Source organism: Choloepus didactylus, chromosome 18 (assembly GCF_015220235.1).
Source record: "Choloepus didactylus isolate mChoDid1 chromosome 18, mChoDid1.pri, whole genome shotgun sequence".
Classification (NCBI taxonomy): domain Eukaryota; kingdom Metazoa; phylum Chordata; class Mammalia; order Pilosa; family Megalonychidae; genus Choloepus; species Choloepus didactylus.
In genome coordinates this window covers 18,625,704-18,646,655 of record NC_051324.1, presented here as the reverse complement: position 1 = coordinate 18,646,655, position 20,952 = coordinate 18,625,704, and the positions used below count along the sequence as shown (strand labels likewise).

Genomic DNA, 20,952 nt, shown 5'->3' with positions numbered 1-20,952 from the left:
CTGTTGGTCCACTCTGTATATTCTGAGTGATTATTCTGTAAACCTCTAATGTCTCTAATAAAAAATAATTTAAAAAATCCTTGGTGAATACAATGAACAATATTTCACAGTAATTTTTCTGGGGTTGGTAAGTATATATATAACTTTTCTACTCAGAACATTTTTTTCTTAGTTTGAGTATGCAGAGAAGCAGAGTAAGGGGATTCATTATATGTGTTGGCATAATGACCAAATGTGAAAATATGGGGAAGACAGATCAAAGAGTCATTGGCAAAGCAGGAGTTGAACATACTATGAACTTAAATGAGTCACCAAAAGACATAATCAAAGAGAAGAAACAGACCAAGCAGAAAAGCATTGTGATTAAGATTTTGGAAAAGAGATAAAGCTTATCAAAGAGACTGTGAAAGTCTGCTTTGAAACTGGGACACATGGGGAGGACACTCACTGGGCTGGTTTTACTGGGACCTAAATAAACCAAATGGTTCCTGTGATTTACAATCTCCCAATGGCAGTTGCCTCCTGGGCTCTGACTTAATTTGACTTTGATCAGTGGGCCAAATCCTAATTGCCAGGACTGGCCCTCTACTGACACATCCATTGCACAGGAGAGTTTGATTGAAGAATCCCAAGAACGTACTTTTCTTCCATGTATAATGTAAAAGAGTATGGTTCTGGCTTCTACATTAAGTTATAATGTACTTGATAGTTGAGACTAAGTTTTATAGTCTTAACAATTAAATGGATGAATAAACTGTAGTTATCACCACTTATGATTTTTCCATGAGCTTAACAAAGTGATAACACATGGAATATGAAAATTTGATTATACATTAAATGATTTAAACTTAGGTGTTTTGGGGGGTGGTGCTGGGGCACCAAACAAGGAGCACCCCTCATGAACAGAGTGATTATTTCCTATACATCAATGTCCAGGGGTGACTGACAGTCAGTCGCACTGACCATCAGTGATATTACCCTCCTATATTGTCTTGGTCTGGATTTAGTAAACCAGAAGAAAGAGAAAGCTGATTACTGGAGTTGAAAGTGGTAGGCAACTAATCTCATTACATGCAATAAATTCACTAATTCTAGATTTCCTTCCACTTTCATGCTGAAGGAACCATGAAGAAGGAAAACCAGTCCTCTACCTTGTATTTCCTCCTCCTGGGTGTTAGTGACCAGCAGGCACAGGAAAATTTCTTCTTCATCCTCTTCCTCTTCATCTACCCCATCACAGTGATGGGAAACCTGCTCATCATCTTGGCCATTCAATCTGATGTTCACCTACACAACCCCATGTACTTTTTCCTTGCCCACCTCTCCTTTGTTGACATCCTCTTCTCATCTGTTACCATCCCTAAGATGCTCACAAACCATCTCTTGGGCAGCAGAGCCATCTCCTTTGGGGGATGCCTCACCCAGATGTATTTCATGATTTCCTTGGCTAACACTGACAGCTACATCTTAGCTGTGATGGCGTATGATCGGGCTGTGGCCATCAGCCACCCACTTCATTACACAACAATTATGAACCCAAGAACTTGTTTCCTGCTTGTTCTTGGGTCTTGGATGATTGCAAATGCCAATGCCCTACCCCATGGTATACTCACAGCTGGCCTGTCCTTCTGTGGCAACAAGGAAGTGGCCAACTTCTACTGTGATCTTAGCAGTTTGTTCATGTTGTCCTGCTCTGACATCCATTTTAATGTGAAGATGATGTACCTAGGGGTTGGGGTTTTCTCCTTGCCAATAATATGCATCATCATCTCGTATGTTCAGGTCTTTTCCACTGTCTTACATGTTCCATCCACCAAGGGTATGCTCAAAGCCTTCTCCACCTGTGGTTCTCACCTCACAGTTGTTTCTTTGTATTACGGGACGGTGATGGGCATGTATTTCCGCCCTCTGACCAGTTACAGCCCAAAGGATGCAGTGATAACTGTTATGTATGTGGCAGTGACCCCGATGTTAAATCCTTTCATCTATAGTCTGAGAAACCAGGACATGAAGGCTGCCTTGGGGAAGCTTTTCAGCAAGAGAAAGTCCTCATAAGGAATGTGAGGTCATGCATTAGACACCACAGTCCCCAGTTAGGATGCAATATCATACACTCCAATAAGCCAGTTGGAACTTTCCAACCAGAAAATTCTCCATCTGAGAAATCTTGTAATGGTTTGAAGAGTCTGCAGTCTTATTGAAATGACCACTTTCTATGCATTTTTGTTTCTTTGGCAGAGTGGCTGCATAGTAATGATGATTTTATGTTCCAGTTCTGCTACTAAATACCAGGGTAGAGTTTGGAAAGTCTCCTGTATCTACATATTAGGAATAAAATTATCTACTCTTCTTGTGTCAGGGGGTTAAAAAGATAACATTGGCTTGTGCTTTGAGGCTATAAATCACTATTCAAATGTCCATTACACTGGACTATAAAATTGTATCAACTCTTCTATGTTTGAAAGCTTTCAGGGCAGGAGGTGTCTTAATGCATCTCTGTACCTCTTTCAATGCATCCAGTAATTATTAGTGGAAAGTGGGATTTATGGATGATAATAGCAGACCCCAAAATATAATTTAATGGTAATCAGACTTAATTACACTGGGCATTATCTACCCAACCATTGAAATCTTAAAGGAACAGACCTCAGGAGATATTTTTGATCTTACTCTATAGTTAATTAAACTAGACAATCTCTAAGCCTCATAAGATACTCTATAAAATCTTACTAGAATAACACACATCAATAGGCATTGCATTTTAAAATAATAGTGTTATGACACTATTGGTTTCAATTATATCATGAAATAAAACTGAATTAAAAGAATTTTGGGTTCAAAATGAGAAATAAAGAATTATCGGATAATACATGACCATGTTTCTCCAACACAATCCAGAGGACCTGAGGCTTTGATTCTAGCTATCAGTCTGGATTATGGAGATAATATTTCCCAACAACAGACTGTTTATCCAACAGATAAATAAACACTCCCTACAGGAACTCTACTACCTATCATCTGAATCTATGCATGTGAAAATTATAAATTGTGTTTCAAAATATCAATAACTTATAAGTGATTGTTTATCTCTCATCTTTTGAAATCAAATAATGTTTGAAGAAATAAATTGAGAGTTTCCTAGATCAGACTAAAAGTTATTTACTAATTCAAACTGACAATAAATACAGAAAGTTACTATTTTCAATAGATAGTTGACATGGCCAAGAATTTGTCCATGGATGCTGAGAGATGATTATGTTTGCCTTTTAATGTTTTCTGAGACCCTGAACACCACAGATAAGAACAATCACAGTTATCTCCTTTTTGAGCAAATAGAGGATTGTTATGAATGAATATGATTCTAAGTGAGTGGATCACTCAGTGATGGAAGGAATAAGGACATTTCATGTAAGCATGTTTAAGGTTGGTCAAAGAAAAAATTACATTAGTCTATCTGTTGCCTTGTTTTCCTCAAGAGAACTTGAGGTTTGAGACCGGTTTTTTTCACTGATGTACACTTAGAACAGTGCTTGCATACAGTAGTGACTCAATAAGTTTGGGTTAAATAAATAAATGGATCCTACAATTTATGCCTAAATAATTAACAAAGATTAACTATGCTGCATGGGTGAACTCAAGAAGGCCAAATAATATATTTCCCATAGAGAGAAAAAAGTACCAAAGAGGTTAGTATAAAAGAAGAACTGAGGAATATAGCTGTTTCAGAAAACTCAGTATCACTTAACTTCTGAATCAATCTCACACCATTCTTCTCTGTACCTTAAAGTTAGAAGAGGAGAGTAGTCCTCACCTAGTAAATTTTCTATAATAAAAAGAATTTATGAGTATGTATATAATCTTTACTGCAAATAAAAATCATTACTCTTTTATGTCAACTCATTGTTTGCCTTAGCTATCTTCCTTTGATTTTGCCTAACACACGCTATTGAAGTAATTTTTTAACTCTTTAATTTAATTTAATTTAATTTACTTCATGTAGCAATGTTCCAGGATCAGCTGAATATTAAAAAGATTAAAAAGCTTGTATGTCAGTTAGAGTCCAGTCAGTAAACAGAAATCTCACCAGGTATTTTTAAACAAAGAAGATTTAACACAGGAATTGGACACACAGGTACTAAAAGACTGAAAGAGAAAAAAAGAGATGCTGAGGTAACCCAGAGGTTATAACTGCACTAAAATTGGGAAAAAAAGCAAAAAGTGGTGACAACAGAATGACTGAGGTGAACCAAACATTCATTCCTGAGGAGCTGGAGTCTTTGGTGGTAAGCCTTTTTAAATTTTGGATGTGGAAGAATCTATTAATCTTTGCTATTGAACATGGAAATGCTAAGATCACCCCAGAGAATCCCTGGAGATCCAGACCCCTGTGCAGTACATGCATTTCCCTTGGTAACTGAGGCCAATCACTCTAAGCAGCAGAGAAATCCCTTTATCAGGATGACCTCAAATGTGCAACAAGTTGGTTGAATCTTAGAAACATAAATTTAGGTTTAACAAATGTAAGTCCCAAATAGGATTGTCGGTATCCTCTTTAAAAGTAAATACCAAAATTATACACTTTCTGGGAACATTCGTAGGTGATAAAAAGCCTAATAAAAACAAAAACACATTCATTCCCAGTCCTCAGAATCATTGTATTAACTCATTCCAAGATGTGAAATATACATTATTCACAATTATTATAATTGTTATAATAAATGTTTTTGTTAGCAAATACTTTCAGGTTTTTCACTTACGGTGTAAACATATTTAAAACATGAATGAATGCTCTACCTGGAAATCAAACTTTGAGTTGAGAAATTTCTCTTTTAAAACTATGATAATTCTTCATTGTTGTGTAACTTTTGGTGTTTTGTAGGGTGTATTGCTGACCAATGTGAATGTCTAATTCTCTCAAGATAATCTATTATTCTCTATCATAGAAATTTTTATTCTTAAATAATGTTATACCTCTCATTAAAATATAATATCACTAGGATACACTATGGATATTTTCATTAATGTGCCAGTATCGATGTATGTATTATGTCTCCCAAAATGCCATGTTCTTTAATGCAATCTTGTGGGGGCAGATGTATTTAGTCTTGATTGTGTTGGCACCTTTGAATAAGGTTGTTTCCTTGGAGATGTGTCCCACCCAACTGTAGGTGATAACTCTAATTAGATTACTTCCATGGAGTTGTGGCCCCACACATTCAGCATGGGTCTTAATTAAATCACTGGTGCCCTATAAGAGCTCAGACAGAAGGAGCTCAGTGCTGCAGCTTAGACGTTTTGGAGATGGCCATTGAAAGCAGACTTTTTCTGACTCTTTGAAGACATTAGCCCAGAGTTTGCCCCAAGAAGCTAAGCCTAAAGACATCTTGGAGAATGCCATTTTGAAACACAACCAGGGAGCAAGCAAGCCACGTGCCTTCCCAGCTAACAGAGGTTTTCCAGATGCCAATGTATTTTCTCCAGTGAAGGTGTACTCATGTTTATGCCTTGGCTTGGACACTTGCATAGCTGCAGAACTGTAACTTTGTAACCAAATAAAACCCCTTTATAAAAACCAATCCATTTCTGGTATTTTGCATAACTGGAACAATTAATATAATACCCAAGAGTTGGTGAGGCCTTTAATTTATAATCACAGGATTCTGATTCTCTATAATATTACCTTTTATTTTTTATTTTAATTCAGTTTTATTGAGATATATTCACATACCATACAATCACCCATGGTGTACAATCAACTATTCACAGTACCATCATATAGTTGTACATTCATCACCCCAATCAATTTTTGAACATTTTCCTTACACCACAAAGAATAAAAATAAGAATGAAAAATAAAAGTAAAAAAGAACACCCAAATAACTCTATCCCCCCATCCCACCCTATTTTTCATTTAGTTTTTATCCCCATTTTTCTACTCATCCATCCATACACTGGATAAAGGGAGTGTGAGTCACAAATTACCTTTTATTTTTAACTTACATGTTTGCTTTAGTTCTATTCTGTTTTCTCTATGTGGATCTACTACTATGCTTATGTTAGAAGAATCTTCCTTCTAGAAAGACTTCTGAAGTCCATCCACTACTTGACTAATTTATTTTCTAAAATGTCAATTCTACCTAAAATGGCAATTTAAATCTTTTTTGTGCTATTTATCCATTGTTCTATGCTGTTTTCAGGTTCATTTCTGTTTCTTTTAAACATGCCACTTACTATAGTGCTCCTTACCTTAGTATTAAGAACATTGAAAACATAATTTCTACAAAATTCTCTGTTCCTTTTTTAAAATTGATTTCAAGTATAAGTTTTTCTTCCAAGTATTTGAGGTGTTCTTTCTCCTAATGTTGAAATAGATTTTATGAGTCTTTTCTTTTATTACAGTGTCCCAAATAATAAGGAATATAACCAGGCCTGCAATTTTGCCAACAGACAAGTAGATGTATCCTCTAACACCATTCAGAGTTTTGGGGAGGGGTCTCAGAAATTACTATGAGAAACTAATGAAAACTGTAGACACTGTACATAGAAAATATTTGTAAATTTTTGAGACTTAAAGCATCATTATCCTCACAGTTCTCTTCCACACCCTCACATGATTCCTTACACCTAATTTGTATAAAATAAATAAACATGACAGCAGTAAGAAATTCTGAGTAAGGAAATATCTGATTACTAGGAAGAAAACATCATTAATGGGTTGTCAGCTTTTCCATATCTGGTCAGAGCTGTCTTGGTGTGATGATTTGGATGTTTTAGGGACCTCAGAAAAGAGCATGTTCTTAGAGCTGATCCATTCCTGTGGGTGTGGACCCATTGTAAACAGGATCTTTTGTGAGGAGGATCTTAAGTAAAGATGTGATCCACTTCATTCAAGGTGGGTCTTAATCTTACTGGAGGCCTTTATAAGAGAAATAGACACATAGAGGGAGAAACACAGGAAAGCTGAGACAGAAGGACACACACAGAAGCTGAGAGACAAGGACACAGAAAACAGAGAGGACAATACTGAAGACAAAAGCTGGAAGCAATGAAACCTGGAAGAGAAGGGAGAGACCAACAGAAGCTATGTGCCTTGCCCTCTGACAGAGGAGGCCAGGCATTTTCTGATGATGCCTGGATTTGGATGTTTTCATGGCTTCGTAACTGTAAGCTTGTAAGGTAACAAATCCTCATTGTAAAAGCCAACCTATATCTGCTATGATGCACTTTGGCAACTTTAGCAAACAGAAACACCTGGGAACTGGAGAGTGCTCTGAACACAGGGCAGGTAACAAGACCTTCATAAAAACTTTATGAAGATTTTATTATAATGTTGTTGTTATTGCATTTGAAGTAAGTAAAAAAAATGTCCAAATTACCAAGTTTCAGAATGTGATTCACATGCAACCACCGCTCACAATCTTCACCATGGTCCTCAACAGAAAGGTCATGCCACAGGTCATCATAAATTATATGACAATGACCATTATCTAAGCTGCTATAAAAAGAAACACATACAAGAAGTGGACCACATTATGTTTAGAGCACTTTTCCATCTCTAAATATAAGTCTGCTACATAAAAGAAAGCAAACTTCCACCAGAACATTCCTCAACATTCAAAAGAAAAGATGTATTAAAATTCTTTTTCTTTCACACACAAAACACCAGAGAGTTTTCAGCGTTGGGCAGGAAGGCAAGCCAGGAACTCAACTGCACTGAAATCCTTAGAGATCCAAAGAATGGCTCCAAGTTTGTACTGAACAGCCCAGGAGAGCAGCAAGCATTCCAACAAAGATGCTAGGGAAGTCACTCCAGAGCTGGACCCTGGGGACACACCCTCCTAGGAACCTTGGAAAAGAACTCTGGGAATGATTACTCTCAAGAGCCTCTGTGATCACTGAGGCATGACTGGAGGAGGATAAAATGAGTCCCAACAATTACTGTGAGTTGGCCTGAATGAAGACCTCAGGGAGTTGTGTCTCAACAGACTTTATAACTAGGTGAATATTTCTAAATTTCCTCTATGCTAAGGCACAGTCTGCTTCATGAAGAGGAAACTACTCACCCCATCCTCAGGCTCCATGACAGCTCCAGCCCCGCTGTCAAGGCTGCCCAATCTGCCCTGAAGTTGGGAATCTCAGACCTCATCATTCCCAACTGTCCAGTCCTGCTTCTGCCACATCAAGTACAGAAGACCAGGGATCTGCTCTACAGATAAACTACTGGCCCTTCATCCAGCATACATAACTCTAAAAGTACTGCCAGCAGGTCCTACAACAGCTGGCTATAAATTCCTTATTTAATGAAGAGGAGTGAAGGCCACAGACCTTCACCTTTTTTACTTCACTTAAGTTCAGGTATGTGTATGTGTGCTGTGTCTATGTGTGTCTATCTGTCTGTTCCATCCTAGATAGGACCTAGTATTCACCTTCAATGGTTCCTCCACATTCAATGGTTCCTGTTGATGGCCCTTTAGAAAATATGTTCAATTCATTGTCAATGCACTGCTGCTTTGAACTATCAGGGTGGTCTCCAATCACTCAGAGGTCAGGTCTTTGACCTTATCTGCTGCCCCCACATGCCAAGGGGAAACACTTGGCCTCTTCCGTCCTGCAAAACTGTCATCTGTACCATCACACTCATGTGAGGGATAACAGAACACAAATGCTTTCCAGGAAGGAGAATTTTAGTGGCTGAGCATTGCCTGGGACCCTGGCTTCCATCCAGTGAACTCAAGGCTCTCACTCTGCTTCTAAGTCATGTGGTTGCGCCCCGTGCTCCTCTCCCTGGTGACCCAAGGAGGCTTTACCTCTTTCTGTAGAGTCTCAGCTGAAATCATCCCTGCCCGTGATGAACCCTGGCATGGGCCCTGTGGATCTAGATCCCATGTGCCTGCTCAGAGATCCCCCTTCTCTGAATCCTTTTGTTTCTTTACTTTTTACATTGATTATACAAAACACATTTCCTTTTATGGTGCTGCATTTTCTTGAATTTTTACATTCTTTACTGTCCTTTTTTTAAATCAGTTTCTGCCCCAGATTGTCTCCTGTGACAGAATTGTCACTTATGTAGAATTTATTTTATATGTCCAGATATGTGGTTTTATATTAAACAAATGTTCCTTTCTCCATTACTAAAAATGTTTATTGCAACCTACATTCAATATATTAATTCTTAGTACCTTAGTACATATACAAAATCCCTGCTGGGGTCCAACTTTCCAAAATACATACCTGGAATTCTTTTCCAGGTTGTTTTACACTTTCTCCCTTGCCTGACACCTCTGATCTAGATAAAGATATTTAACACAGTTTGCGTAAATTTATCCTGCATGGTCAGAACTATATGTCCTTGAGATTTTCTCCATGGAAATGAGTTTGAACTTCAACTATTAGCTGATGGGCAGCCATAGAGTGAATTTTTGGGACAGACAAAATCCCATTTGTATTTTATAACTGTAATTATGGCAGTAAGAAGACATCTTTAAGAAGAAGCCTGCCTGAAAAAGGAAGGACCGAGATATAAAATGAGGTATTAGCTAGAAAGGGTTACATGATTAGGGGAGAGTCATTTAATGATAGACAGGCTATAATATGTTGATCAGTTAGTGGGAAGGAAAAGGGGTTGAGGTAGATATTGGAGAGAAAGAAAATGGAGCCACTGAAAGAAATGATGAGGCAAGATTGCTGAAGAAAAAGAGGGAAAAAGAATGAGAGCATATGGAGTAGATATGCACATTTCTTCTGAAGGAAGGAGGTTGTGGAAATTATGTACAGAGGAGAATGCAAAGGAAATGTTTCCTCACTGGAACAATGTTTCTCGGTGATGAGGGAAGGAACACCCAGGATCCTGGGAGAGTTTCCATATAGAAGGTTGTGGTGAGTTTCAGGTGAGTGGCAAAGCTTTTGATGCATGGCGGTGGATAATGGGGAGAAACAGGATTCCAGAAGAAACTTCTGGGGACAAATGAAATTGAGGATCATGAACTCTAGCTCCAAGATTTTGTGATTCTCTAACATCCCTCAGCTACTCAGGAAGAGAGAGATGAAAGTATGCACAGATTGTCTAATATTGAGGTTACGTTGGAAGGTGGGTGACCAGGTGGGCAGAGAGAAAACTGCTAGAACTGGGCTGACTACTTGAGTTGCAAACAAGGGTTTGAGATGCTGGAGATCACCACTGGGTCAAAGAGAGGGGACCCTCAAAATAGTGAGCTGGGAGTGGGCTGGACAACTAAATATAGGTAGCAAAAGATTGTTAAATTCTATCTCTACTTTCATCCACTTACAATTTTGCTTACTCAAATCTGGATCTTTCTTCTATTGCATCCTTCTCCCTTAGCCTGATAAAATGGGCCATGGATTCCTCTTCCCCGTTTAAATAAACTTTCTTTATTCTAACCTGTTTTCAAGCTGCTTTCTGTCTCCTTTCCTCAGTGTAACATGGTTGAGTCTCCTGGCTAAAGGCCATACTCGGGACTCAGTTATCCCCCAAACCTGTGTTATCTTCATGTTCAATTTAATTTATTTTTTATGGTATTGTTTAAACATCACAAAGACAAACAGAATAATACAAGAACTCATCTAGGTTTAAGAAAGGTGACATCTGATCATGTTTTTGTCAAAAGATTTTTTAAATACATACTAAAGATATAGATGAAACCCTCTTCATTCCAATCCAAAATCTTACTTTTTACCCTCTCAACCCTGATAACTGCTATGCTTGAAGTTGGTAGTACACATCCACTCAATAATTATACTTTTTTCTATATTTATGTGTATTATTTTATAAATTAACATTTAATATATTATGTGGTATGGTATTTATCTTCCAGCAACTTGCTTTATTCTGATCTCTTTATGTTTTTTTTTTAATTACAGCCATGTGCATTCATTCATTTTATCCATGTTCAGAACTGATTAATAAGTAAATGACACAATTCATTTATCCATTCCTTATTTTTTAGACATTTTGTAAGAGGTTCTCTGGAGGTGACTCCCAGGCATAATTATAGGTGGGTTTAGCCTCCCCTTTACAACCATAAGTTCGAATGGTTTACAAAAAGGTTATAAAAGGTTTACAACCTTGCTCTTGTGAAACTCGCTCTTGTGAAAGTCCCATGTAGGGGTACTTCATATTAGGTGGCACTACAAGGTATAGAGAAAGAGGAAAACAGACACATTCCACCTTGTGTCTCCATTGTTCTATTCAGCCTCTTTGCCATTTGCATCCAGCTGGCTTGGGGAAAGAGAGTGTGGAGGATCCCAGAACAAGAGCATATAAATGGATAGATAGGACATGAACACATGACCACACCTACTTGCAAGGGTGCCTGGGAAATGCAGTGTAGCTGAGAGTCCAGGAAGAAAAGACCAACCTGCATTAGGGTGAGCATGTAGAAGTCTCTGCCACAATTAGTATGGATTGAGATTACAAGATGGATTAACAAGGATGGAGTTTGTAGTGAAGCAGTTAAGAGGGCGTTGCAATATATTGACCAGAAAATGATCACGATCCAAACTAAAGCACTGCGATAGTAAAAACACATGTTAAATTATATAACATTTCTTTTAAATGATGAACCAACAAGATCAGATGTAGAGTTGAGGGATAAACTGGGTGAGTGCCTGTGAGGATCCCACACATGAGGAAACCATGAAATATACCTGGATTCAAATCAACAAATAGTGAGTGCTGACCTCCTGGTTCACTCTATATTTTCTGAATGATTATTCTGTAAGCCTACAACTTCTCTAATAAAAAATAATTTTAAAAAACCTTGGTGCATACAATAAAGAATATTTCACAGTAATTTTTCCAGAGCTGGTAAAATATAATATATAAATATATGAATATATATTTATGTATTTATATATATATATGGAGAAGGGGGGGAATCATGTGTGTGAGAGAGAGTTTTCCTCCTTAGAAAACCTTACTCAGTTTGAATATGCAGAGTAAGTGTTTTCACATATATGTTGGCAAGATGACTATATGTGAAAATATGGGAAAAAGAGATCAAGCCCAAAGACAAACCTGAGAGTCATTGGCAAAGCAGGAGTTGAAGCCACTACGAAGTTAGATGAGCCATTAAAAGAAATAATCAAAGAGAAGAAACAGACCAAAGAGGAAAGCATTGTGATTAAGAGTTTGGAAAAGAGGTAAAGCTTAACAAAAAGATGGTAAAAGCCTGCTTTGAAACTGGATACATAGGGAGGACACTCACTGGAAAGGTTTTCCTGGGACCTAAATAAACTGAGTGGTTCTTGTGATTTACAACTTCCCCAAAGGCAGTGTAGACACCAGTTGATCAGTGGGATTAATCCTAATTGTCAGGTCTGGTCCCTCTACTGATACATCCTTTGTACAGGAGCCTTCATTCAAAAAATCCCAATGGTATATTTCCCTTTCATGAATAATAAGATTAGAGTGTGACTCTGGCTTCTCATTAAGTTGTAATGTACTTCAGAGCTGAGCTTATGTTTTATAGTCTCAACCATAAATGGATGAAAAAAACTGTATCACTTATTTATGATTTTCCATGAGCCTAACAAAGTGATAGCACATGAAATATGAAAATTTGATTATACATTAAATGATTGAAACTTATGTACTGGGTGGTGGAGCTCAGGAACCAGGAAATGGACACCTCTGATGAAGAGATTGCTTGTTTCCTACACAAGAGTATCCAGGGATGACTAAGAGTTAGCCACACTAACCAACAGGAATTTATGCCCATATATCGCCACAGTCTGAATTTAATAGACCCAGGGAGAGAGAAAGCTGATTACTGGAATTAAAAGTGGTGGGTAAATAATCTCCTTACATGCAGTAAATTCATTAATAATTCTGTATTTCCCTACCCTTTCTTGCTGAAGAAGGAAAACCAGTCCTCTACCCTGTATTTTATCCTTTGGAGAGTTAGTGGCCAGCAGGTACAGGAAGATTTCTCTTTCATCCTCTTCCTCTTCATCTACTCCTCACATTGATGGGAAATCTGCTCATCATCTTGGCCATTTGCTCCAGTGTTCACCTACACAGCCCCAGGTACTTTTTCCTTGCCAACGTCTCCTTTGTTGACATCCTCTTCTCATCTGTAACCATCCCTAAGATGCTCACAAGCCATCTCTTGGGCAGCAGAGCCATCACCTTTGGGAGATGCCTCATGAAGATGTATTTCATGCTTTCCTTGGCTAACACTGACAGCTATATCTCAGCTGTGATGGCATATGATTGGGACATGGACATAAGCTGCCCTCTTCATTATGCAACAATTATGAACCCAAGGACTTGTTTCCTGCTTGTTTTTGGGTCTTGGGTGATTGCAAATGCCAATGCCCTCACTCACACTCTTCTCAGAGCTGTTCTGTCCTTCTGTGGCAACAAGGAAGTGGCCAATTTCTATTGTGGCATTACAACTTTGCTTAAGTTGTCCTGTTCTGACATCCACTTTAATGTGAAGATGATGTACCTAGGGGATGAGGTTTTCTCCATGCCATTAATATGCATCACCATGTCCTATGTTCAAGTATTCACTACCATCTTACAGGTCCCAATGACCAAGGGGGTGCTCTAAGCCTTCTCCACCTGTGGCTTGCACCTCACAGTTGTTTCTTTGTATTATGGGATGGTGATGGGCATACATTTCTGTCCTCTGACCAGTTACAGCCTGAGGGATGCAGTGATAACTGTGATGTATGCAGCAGTTACCCCGATGTTTAATCCTTTCATCTATAGTCTGAGAAACCAGGAAAAGAAAGCTGCCTTGGGGAAGCTCTTCAGCAAGAGAAGGTACTCACAAGGAATATGAGGCCATGCATTAGACACCATAGTCCCCAATTAGGATTCACTTGGGAATCCAGCCCCAATGATGTCCACTCCAAGAAGCCAGGTTTGATCTTTCCAGACAGAAAACCCCAATTCTCAGAAATCTTGTAACACTTTGATGGGTCTGCAGTCTTACTAAAATGACTATTTTGTATGTGTCATAGCTTTTTTAGCAGAGCATCAGCACAGGACTATGAATTCACTTCCTGGGTTTGCTACTGAATAGCAGGCTAGAGTTTGGAAGGTCTTGGCCTTGCCTTCCACATCTACATATTAGGAATAAGAATATCTACTATGCTTCTGTCCAGGGATTGAGAAGACAACATCAGCTTGTGCTCTGAGGATATAAATCACTATCTGATTCTCCATTGTAATGGACTATGAAATTTTATCACCCATTTATGCTTGTAAGCTTTTGAAGGCAGGAGATACCTTAATGTGTCTCTGTACCTCTTGCAATGCATCCAGCAATTATTAATGGAAATGGGATGAATGGATGATAATGTCAGACCCTAAAATATAATCTGATAGCCATCAGGCATAAACACTGGACATTATTTTTCCACCCATTGAAATCTTAAAGGATAGACCTTGGGAAATATTTAATTCTTTTTGCACAGTTAACAAAACTAGACTATCTCTAAACCTCCTAGGATATTCTATAAAATCTTACTAAGGGTGGGAGGGGGATCCAAGATGGTGGATTAGGAGAGACAGGAAAATTCTTCTCTGTGAAAAACTCTAGATAAAGGACAGACAGTGCTCCAGAACAGTGGCTCCAGTGTTACACTGGCTGGGCAGGGTCTCCTACACCCTTAGTGATTGTGTACTTGTAAGAACTGAGAAGCTGCATTTGGAGATGGGTGATTGTTCAGCATAGAAAGCTGCCAGGAATGGCAAGTTGAGCTGCAAACAAGTGGGTGAGTGTTTGGCCCAGAAAGCAGCCAGGAATGGCCAGCAAGCCATAGATGAGTGGGTGAGTGTTCAGCCTGTAGAGCCACTGGGGAACAACAAGTCAAGCCACAGATGAGAGGGTGAGTGTTCAACCCAGAAAGCCACTGGGACCACAGAAAAGCAGGTCAGTGTTTGGCCCAGAAAGTCACAGGGAATGGCCAACAGAGCTGCAAATGAGTGGACCCATGGCCAAGAACCCTTATGCCAGGGACTGGCCTTTGCAGCAGGCAGATAAGGGTAGTATGTGGTAGCTTTCCATGCCCTGTGCAGCCACGTTTGCAGACATCCTTGCAGAATGCTGTTGTTGAAAGCTTCCTTGAGGGGATTTGGAATTCAGCAGGCTTGCAATGGCATCCACCCTTCCTACATGGAAGCCTAAGGTGTGTACAGCCTAGAGGCAGAGGTGCAACATGGAAGTGCCAGGAACCCTCACACAATCCCAGGGACCCATTGGTGCCCTACAGAGAGGAATTGTAGGGCATTTAAACTGGAGGGGGAAACATGCAGGGCTGCAACCCCAGGGTACACCACCTGCAGCCCCAGGAAAGGCTGGGATCATTGTGACCTGGAGCACTCACCCTGCCAAGCTGCATGGAGCACTCCCCCCACCCATAGGGCTGGGGGTCCTCACTGCATAAGGAAAATTGGTGCACTGATAGGACTTCTGCATGGTTTGGACCTTCACTTAGTGCATAGACAAAGTTGGGGAGAACTGGTTTCTTGATGGTAAGAGGTGGCTCAGGGGTGCCATTTAATGACCCAAAGTGCACTCCACCAAGCTGTAGCTCTGTCATTTATAGATAAGTGATCAAATAAGTCTACATATCCTAAAAGAACCCTATCAAGATAAGCAAATGCCAAGAGGCCAAAAACAACAGAGAATTATAATGTATATGAATAAACAAGAAGATATGGATAACCCAAATGCCCAAATTAAAAAGCCAGAGGAGAAACAGAATTTGGAGCAATTAGTCAAAGAAGTACTCAGAAAGATCAATATCATGATCAAGATATAAAGGATGTGAAGAAGACCCTAGGAGAGCACAAAGAAGAATTTGCAAGAGTAAATGAAACAATAGCAGATTTTATGGAAATAAAAGATTCTGTTGATCAAAATAAAAAGTTTCTTGAGACACATACGACCAGATTTGAAGAGGTAGATGAAAGAATTAATAAGGTAGCCTGATGGAAAGTGAAAGCACAAAAGTGAATGGTGAAAAATATTTAAAAATTCTAAGTAGATCTCAGGGAAATAATGGACAGCATAAAGCACACAAATGTAAGAACACCAGCATCCAGAAGGGGAAGAGAAGGAAGAGTAAAGGGCTAGCAAGAGTATTGTAAGACATTGTTTGGGGAAACTTCACAACCCTTCTAAATGACATAAATATGCAAATCATAGATGCCCAATGAACTCCACATAGAATAAATCCAAATAAACCACTCCAAGACAAATTCTGATCAGATTGTCAAATGCTAAAGAGAAGGAACAAGTTCTGAAAGGAGGAAGAGAGAATCAGTTCACTACATACAAGGGAAACAACATAAGACTAGTGACAACTCAGTGGCCATTATGGAGGCAAGAAAGCAGTGGTATGACACATTTAAAATTCTGAAAAAGAAAAATTATCAGCCAAGAATTCTTTATCCAGAAAGTTCTCCTTCAATTTTAAGTTCACAGAAAAACAAATGTGGAGAGAATTTGCTAATGAGAGAACTGTCCTACGAGAAATACTAAAGGGAGCTCTACTGGCTGAGAGAAAAAGAAAGGAGAGAGAAGTCTGGAGTAAGGCACAGAACTGAAGAGTTTTAGTAAGAGTGCCTTTAAGGAAATAAAGAGAGAGAGGAGAAAATACATCTGACAAATAAAAACCAAAGAATAAGATGGCTAATTCAAGAACTGCCTTCACAGTAATAACACTGAATGTGATTGGATTAGACTCCCCAATTAAAAGATATAGATTGGCAGAATTGATTTAAAAATATGAGCCATCAACATGTTGCTTACAAGAGACTCCTCTTAGACCTAGAATCACAAAGAAATTGAAAGTGAAAGCTGGAAGAAATATTCTATACAAGTTATGGCCAAAAGAGCAGGGGTAGCAAGATTAATATCAGATAAAATAAGCTTTAAATGAAACGATGTGATAAGAGACAAAGAAGTACACTATATATTTATAAAATGGACAATCCAACAATAAGAAATAACAATCATGAATGTCTATGCACTCAATCAAGGTGCCCCAAAGTATGTGAGACAATCATTGGCAAAACTGAAGAAAGCAATAGATGTTTCCACAAAACTGTGGGAGACTTCAATACATCATTCTCTTCTATAGATAGATCAACCAGTCAGAGGACCAATAAGGAAATTATAAACCTAAAAAATGTGATAAATGAATTTGACTTAAAAGATGTAGGAGCATTACATCCCAAAAGACCAGGATACACATTCTTCTCTAGTGCTCATGGAACATTATCTAGGATAGATCATATGCTGTGGCATAAAACAAGCCTCAGTGAATCTTAAAAGATTAAAATTATTCAAAGCACATTTTCTGATCACAATGGAATACAACTAGAAGTCAATAACTTTCAAAGATCTAGAACATTCACAAACATCTGGAGGTTAAACAACACACTCCTAAACAATTAGTGGGTTAAAGAAGAAATTGCAAGAGAAATTGCTAAATATCTAGAGACAATTGAAAACAAGAACATAACAAATCATAACTTATGGAATGCAGTGAAGGTGATATTGAGGGGGAAACTTATAGCTATAAGCACATACACTAAAAAGGAAGAATGAGCTATGATCAAAGACCTAGTGGAATATCTGAAGAAGCTAGAAAAGGAACAGCAAACTAACCCTAAAGCAAGTAGAAGAAAAAGAAATAACATGGATGAAAGTGTAAATAAATGATATAGAGTACAAAGTAACAGAATAAATAACTAGACTGACAAAATAAAAAATAGAGAAGACCCAAATAAACAAAATAATAAATGAGAGAGTGGACAATACTGCAGACCCTGAAAAAATTTTAAAAATCATAAGAGGATACTATGAACAACTTTATGCCAACAATCTAGGTAATTGAGATGAAATGGACAATTTCCTGGAAACACATGAATGACCTAGAGTGACAAGAGAATAAACAAAAGACCTCAACAAACCAATCATAAGCAAAGATATCCAAGTAGTGATCAAAAGGCTTTCCACAAATAAAAGCCCAGGGCCAGATGACTGCACAGGGGAATTCTACCAAACTTTCAAAAAAGAACTGACATTAATCTTTCTTAAACACTTTCAGAAAATTGAAGAAAATGGAACACTACCTAACTCATTTTATGAAGCCAACATCACTCTATACCAAAACCAGGTAAAGGTGCTACAAGAAAGAAAAACTACAGGCCAATCTCCCTCATGAATATAGATGCAAAAATTCTCAACAAAATACTTGCAAATCAAATCCAAAGACATATTAAAAAATCATACACCATGACCAAGTGGGGTTCATTCATGCATACAAAGTGGTTCAACATCAGGAAATCAATCAATGGAATACAGTATATTAACAAATCAAAAGGGTATAATCAAATGATCATCTCAATAAATGCTGAGAAAGCATCTGAGAAAAATCAGCATGTTTTTGATAAAAACACTTCAAAAGCTAGAAATTGAAGGAAATCTCCTCAATGTGAAAAAGGGCATATATGGAAAACCCACAGCCAGCATATTCCTCAATGGCAAGAGGCTGAAAACATTCCCTCTAAGATCAAGAATGAGACAAGAATGCCCACTGTCACTACTATTATTCAACATTGTGTTAGAAGTTCTAGCCAGAGCAATCCAGCAAGATGCAGAAATAAAAGGCATCCAAATTGGAAAACAAGAAGTAATACTGTCATTATCTGCAGATGATTTCACTCCATATTTGTAAAACCCTGAGAAATCAATGACATTACTACTTGAGCCAATAATCAAATGTAGTAAAGTGGCAGGATATAAGATTAATGCAGATAAATCAGTAATGTTCCTACACACTGGAAAAGACCTAACTGAAGAGACACTCAAGAAACGATTCCATTCTCAATACCCACACACAAAAAAACAAGTACCTAGGAATAAACTTAACCAAGGATGTAAAAAACCTATACATGGAATATTATGTAACTTTACTAAAAGAAATAGAAGGGGACTTAAAAAGATGGAAAAATATTCTCTGTTCGTGGATAGGAAGGCTAAATATCGTTAAGATGTCAATCCTACCAAAATTCATCTGCAGATTCAATGCAACACCAATCAAAATTCCAACAGCCTACTTTGAAGACATGGAAGAGCTAGTTATCAAATTTATGTGGAAGGGAAAGCTGCCGCAAATTGCTAAAAACACTCTATTAAAGGAAGATGAAGTGCAAGGGCTTACACTTGCTGACTTAGAAGCTTACTATAAAGGCACAGTAGTCAAAACAGCATGGCATTGGCACAAAGATAGACATATTTATCAAGAATCAAATTGAAAATTTGGAAATAGACCCCCAGATCTATGGTGGACTGATCTTTGATATGGCCTCCAAACCCCCTGAACTGGGACATAATGTTCTCTTCAACAAATGGGGCTGGGAGACTGGATATCTGTATTCAAAATAGTGAAAGAGGACACCTACCTCACTCTCTACACAAAAATTAAATCAAAGTGGATCAAAGACCTCAATATAAGAGACAGTACCATTGTGCCAGTTTGAATGCATTGTGTCCCCCAAATGCCGTTATTTTTTATGTAATCTTGTGTGGGCAGATCTATCAGTGTTGATTAGATTGTAATTCTTTGAGTGTTTCCATGGAATGTGCCCCACCCAACTGTGGGTGATGACTCTGGTGAGATAATTTCCATGGGGGTGTGGCCCCACCCATTCAGGGTGGGCCTTGATCAGTGGAGGCATATAAATGGGCTGAAAAACAGAAGGAACTCAGTGCAGCTGTGAGTGATGTTTTGAAGAGGACCTACAGCCAAGAGGGACACTTTGAAGAAAGCACAGGAGCTGCAGATGAGAGACAGTTTGAAGACGGCCGTTGAAAATAGATTCTCACTCCAGAGAAACTGAGAGAGCACAAATATCCCAAGTGCAACTAAGAGTGGCATTTTTGAGGAACTGCAGCCTAGAGAAGGATGTCCTGGGAGAAAGCCATTTTAAAACCAGATCTTGGAGCAGATGCCAGCCACATGCCTTTCCAGATAACAGAGGTTTTCTGGACATCATTAGCCATCCTCCAGTGAAGGTACATGATTGTTGATGCATTACCTTGGACACTTTATGGCCTTAAGACTGTAACTGTGTAACCAAATAAACCCCCTTTTATAAAAGCCAATCCATTTCTTGTGTTTTGCATTCCAGCAGCGTTAGCAAACTAGAACAGATTTTGGTACCAGAGAAATGGGATACTGGTGCTGCTGAGTTTGCAAATACCAAACATGTTGGAATGGATTTTTAAATGGATGAGGGGAATATTCTGGAAGAATTGTGAGGCGCTTGATAGAAAAGGCCTAAACTGCTTGGAAGAGACTGCTTGTGAAAATATGGTCTCTAAAGATACTTCTGATGAGGCCTTGAACAGAAATGATGACTGTGTTGTGAACTTGAAGAAAGGAGATCCTTGTTTTAAAGTAGCAGAGAATTTGGCAAAATTGAGTCCTGTTGTCAGATGGATGGAAGAATTTGAAAGTGACAACCTGGAATACTTAGCTGAGGAGATCTCCAGACTACGTGTGGAAGATGTACCCTGGCTTCTTCTTGCAGCTCATAGTAAAATGTGAGCAGAGAGAGATAAACTTATTACTGAACTCTTGGGTTCAAAGAAACCAAAAGCTGATGGTTCAGAAAATTATGTGCTTCCAAGGGGGAGAATCCCAGAAGATACAGTCCAACATGATATAACCAAACATGGAACCCAGCCACCATTTCAGTACGAGCCAAGATTAGAGATGGAGTTATCCAGAAAGGATTTGTGGAAAGTCCTATTGTCTGATGGCTTTGACCCCTGTGTGCTTCATGTGAAGCCAACAGAATTTTTGCCAGATCTTTATAGACAGAGCTGTTGCCAGTCTGGATTGGAGGAGACAGATAAGGAACAAATTGAAGGAAAAATGTCTTCAAAGACGGAGCCATGGAGG

General features: G+C 38.5%; 1 protein-coding gene and 1 pseudogene across 1 annotated transcript; both read left to right on the top strand.

Annotated features, from left to right (window-relative positions):
• The first annotated feature begins 1,125 nt into the window (after positions 1-1,125).
• LOC119514259 (olfactory receptor 1A1-like) lies at positions 1,126-2,055 on the top strand. The gene has a single exon (XM_037809943.1). The coding sequence runs from the start codon at positions 1,126-1,128 to the stop codon at positions 2,053-2,055; it is 930 nt and encodes a 309-aa protein (XP_037665871.1).
• Positions 2,056-4,232: 2,177 nt separating this feature from the next.
• Positions 4,233-13,808, top strand: LOC119514653 (annotated as a pseudogene).
• Positions 13,809-20,952: the final 7,144 nt, after the last annotated feature.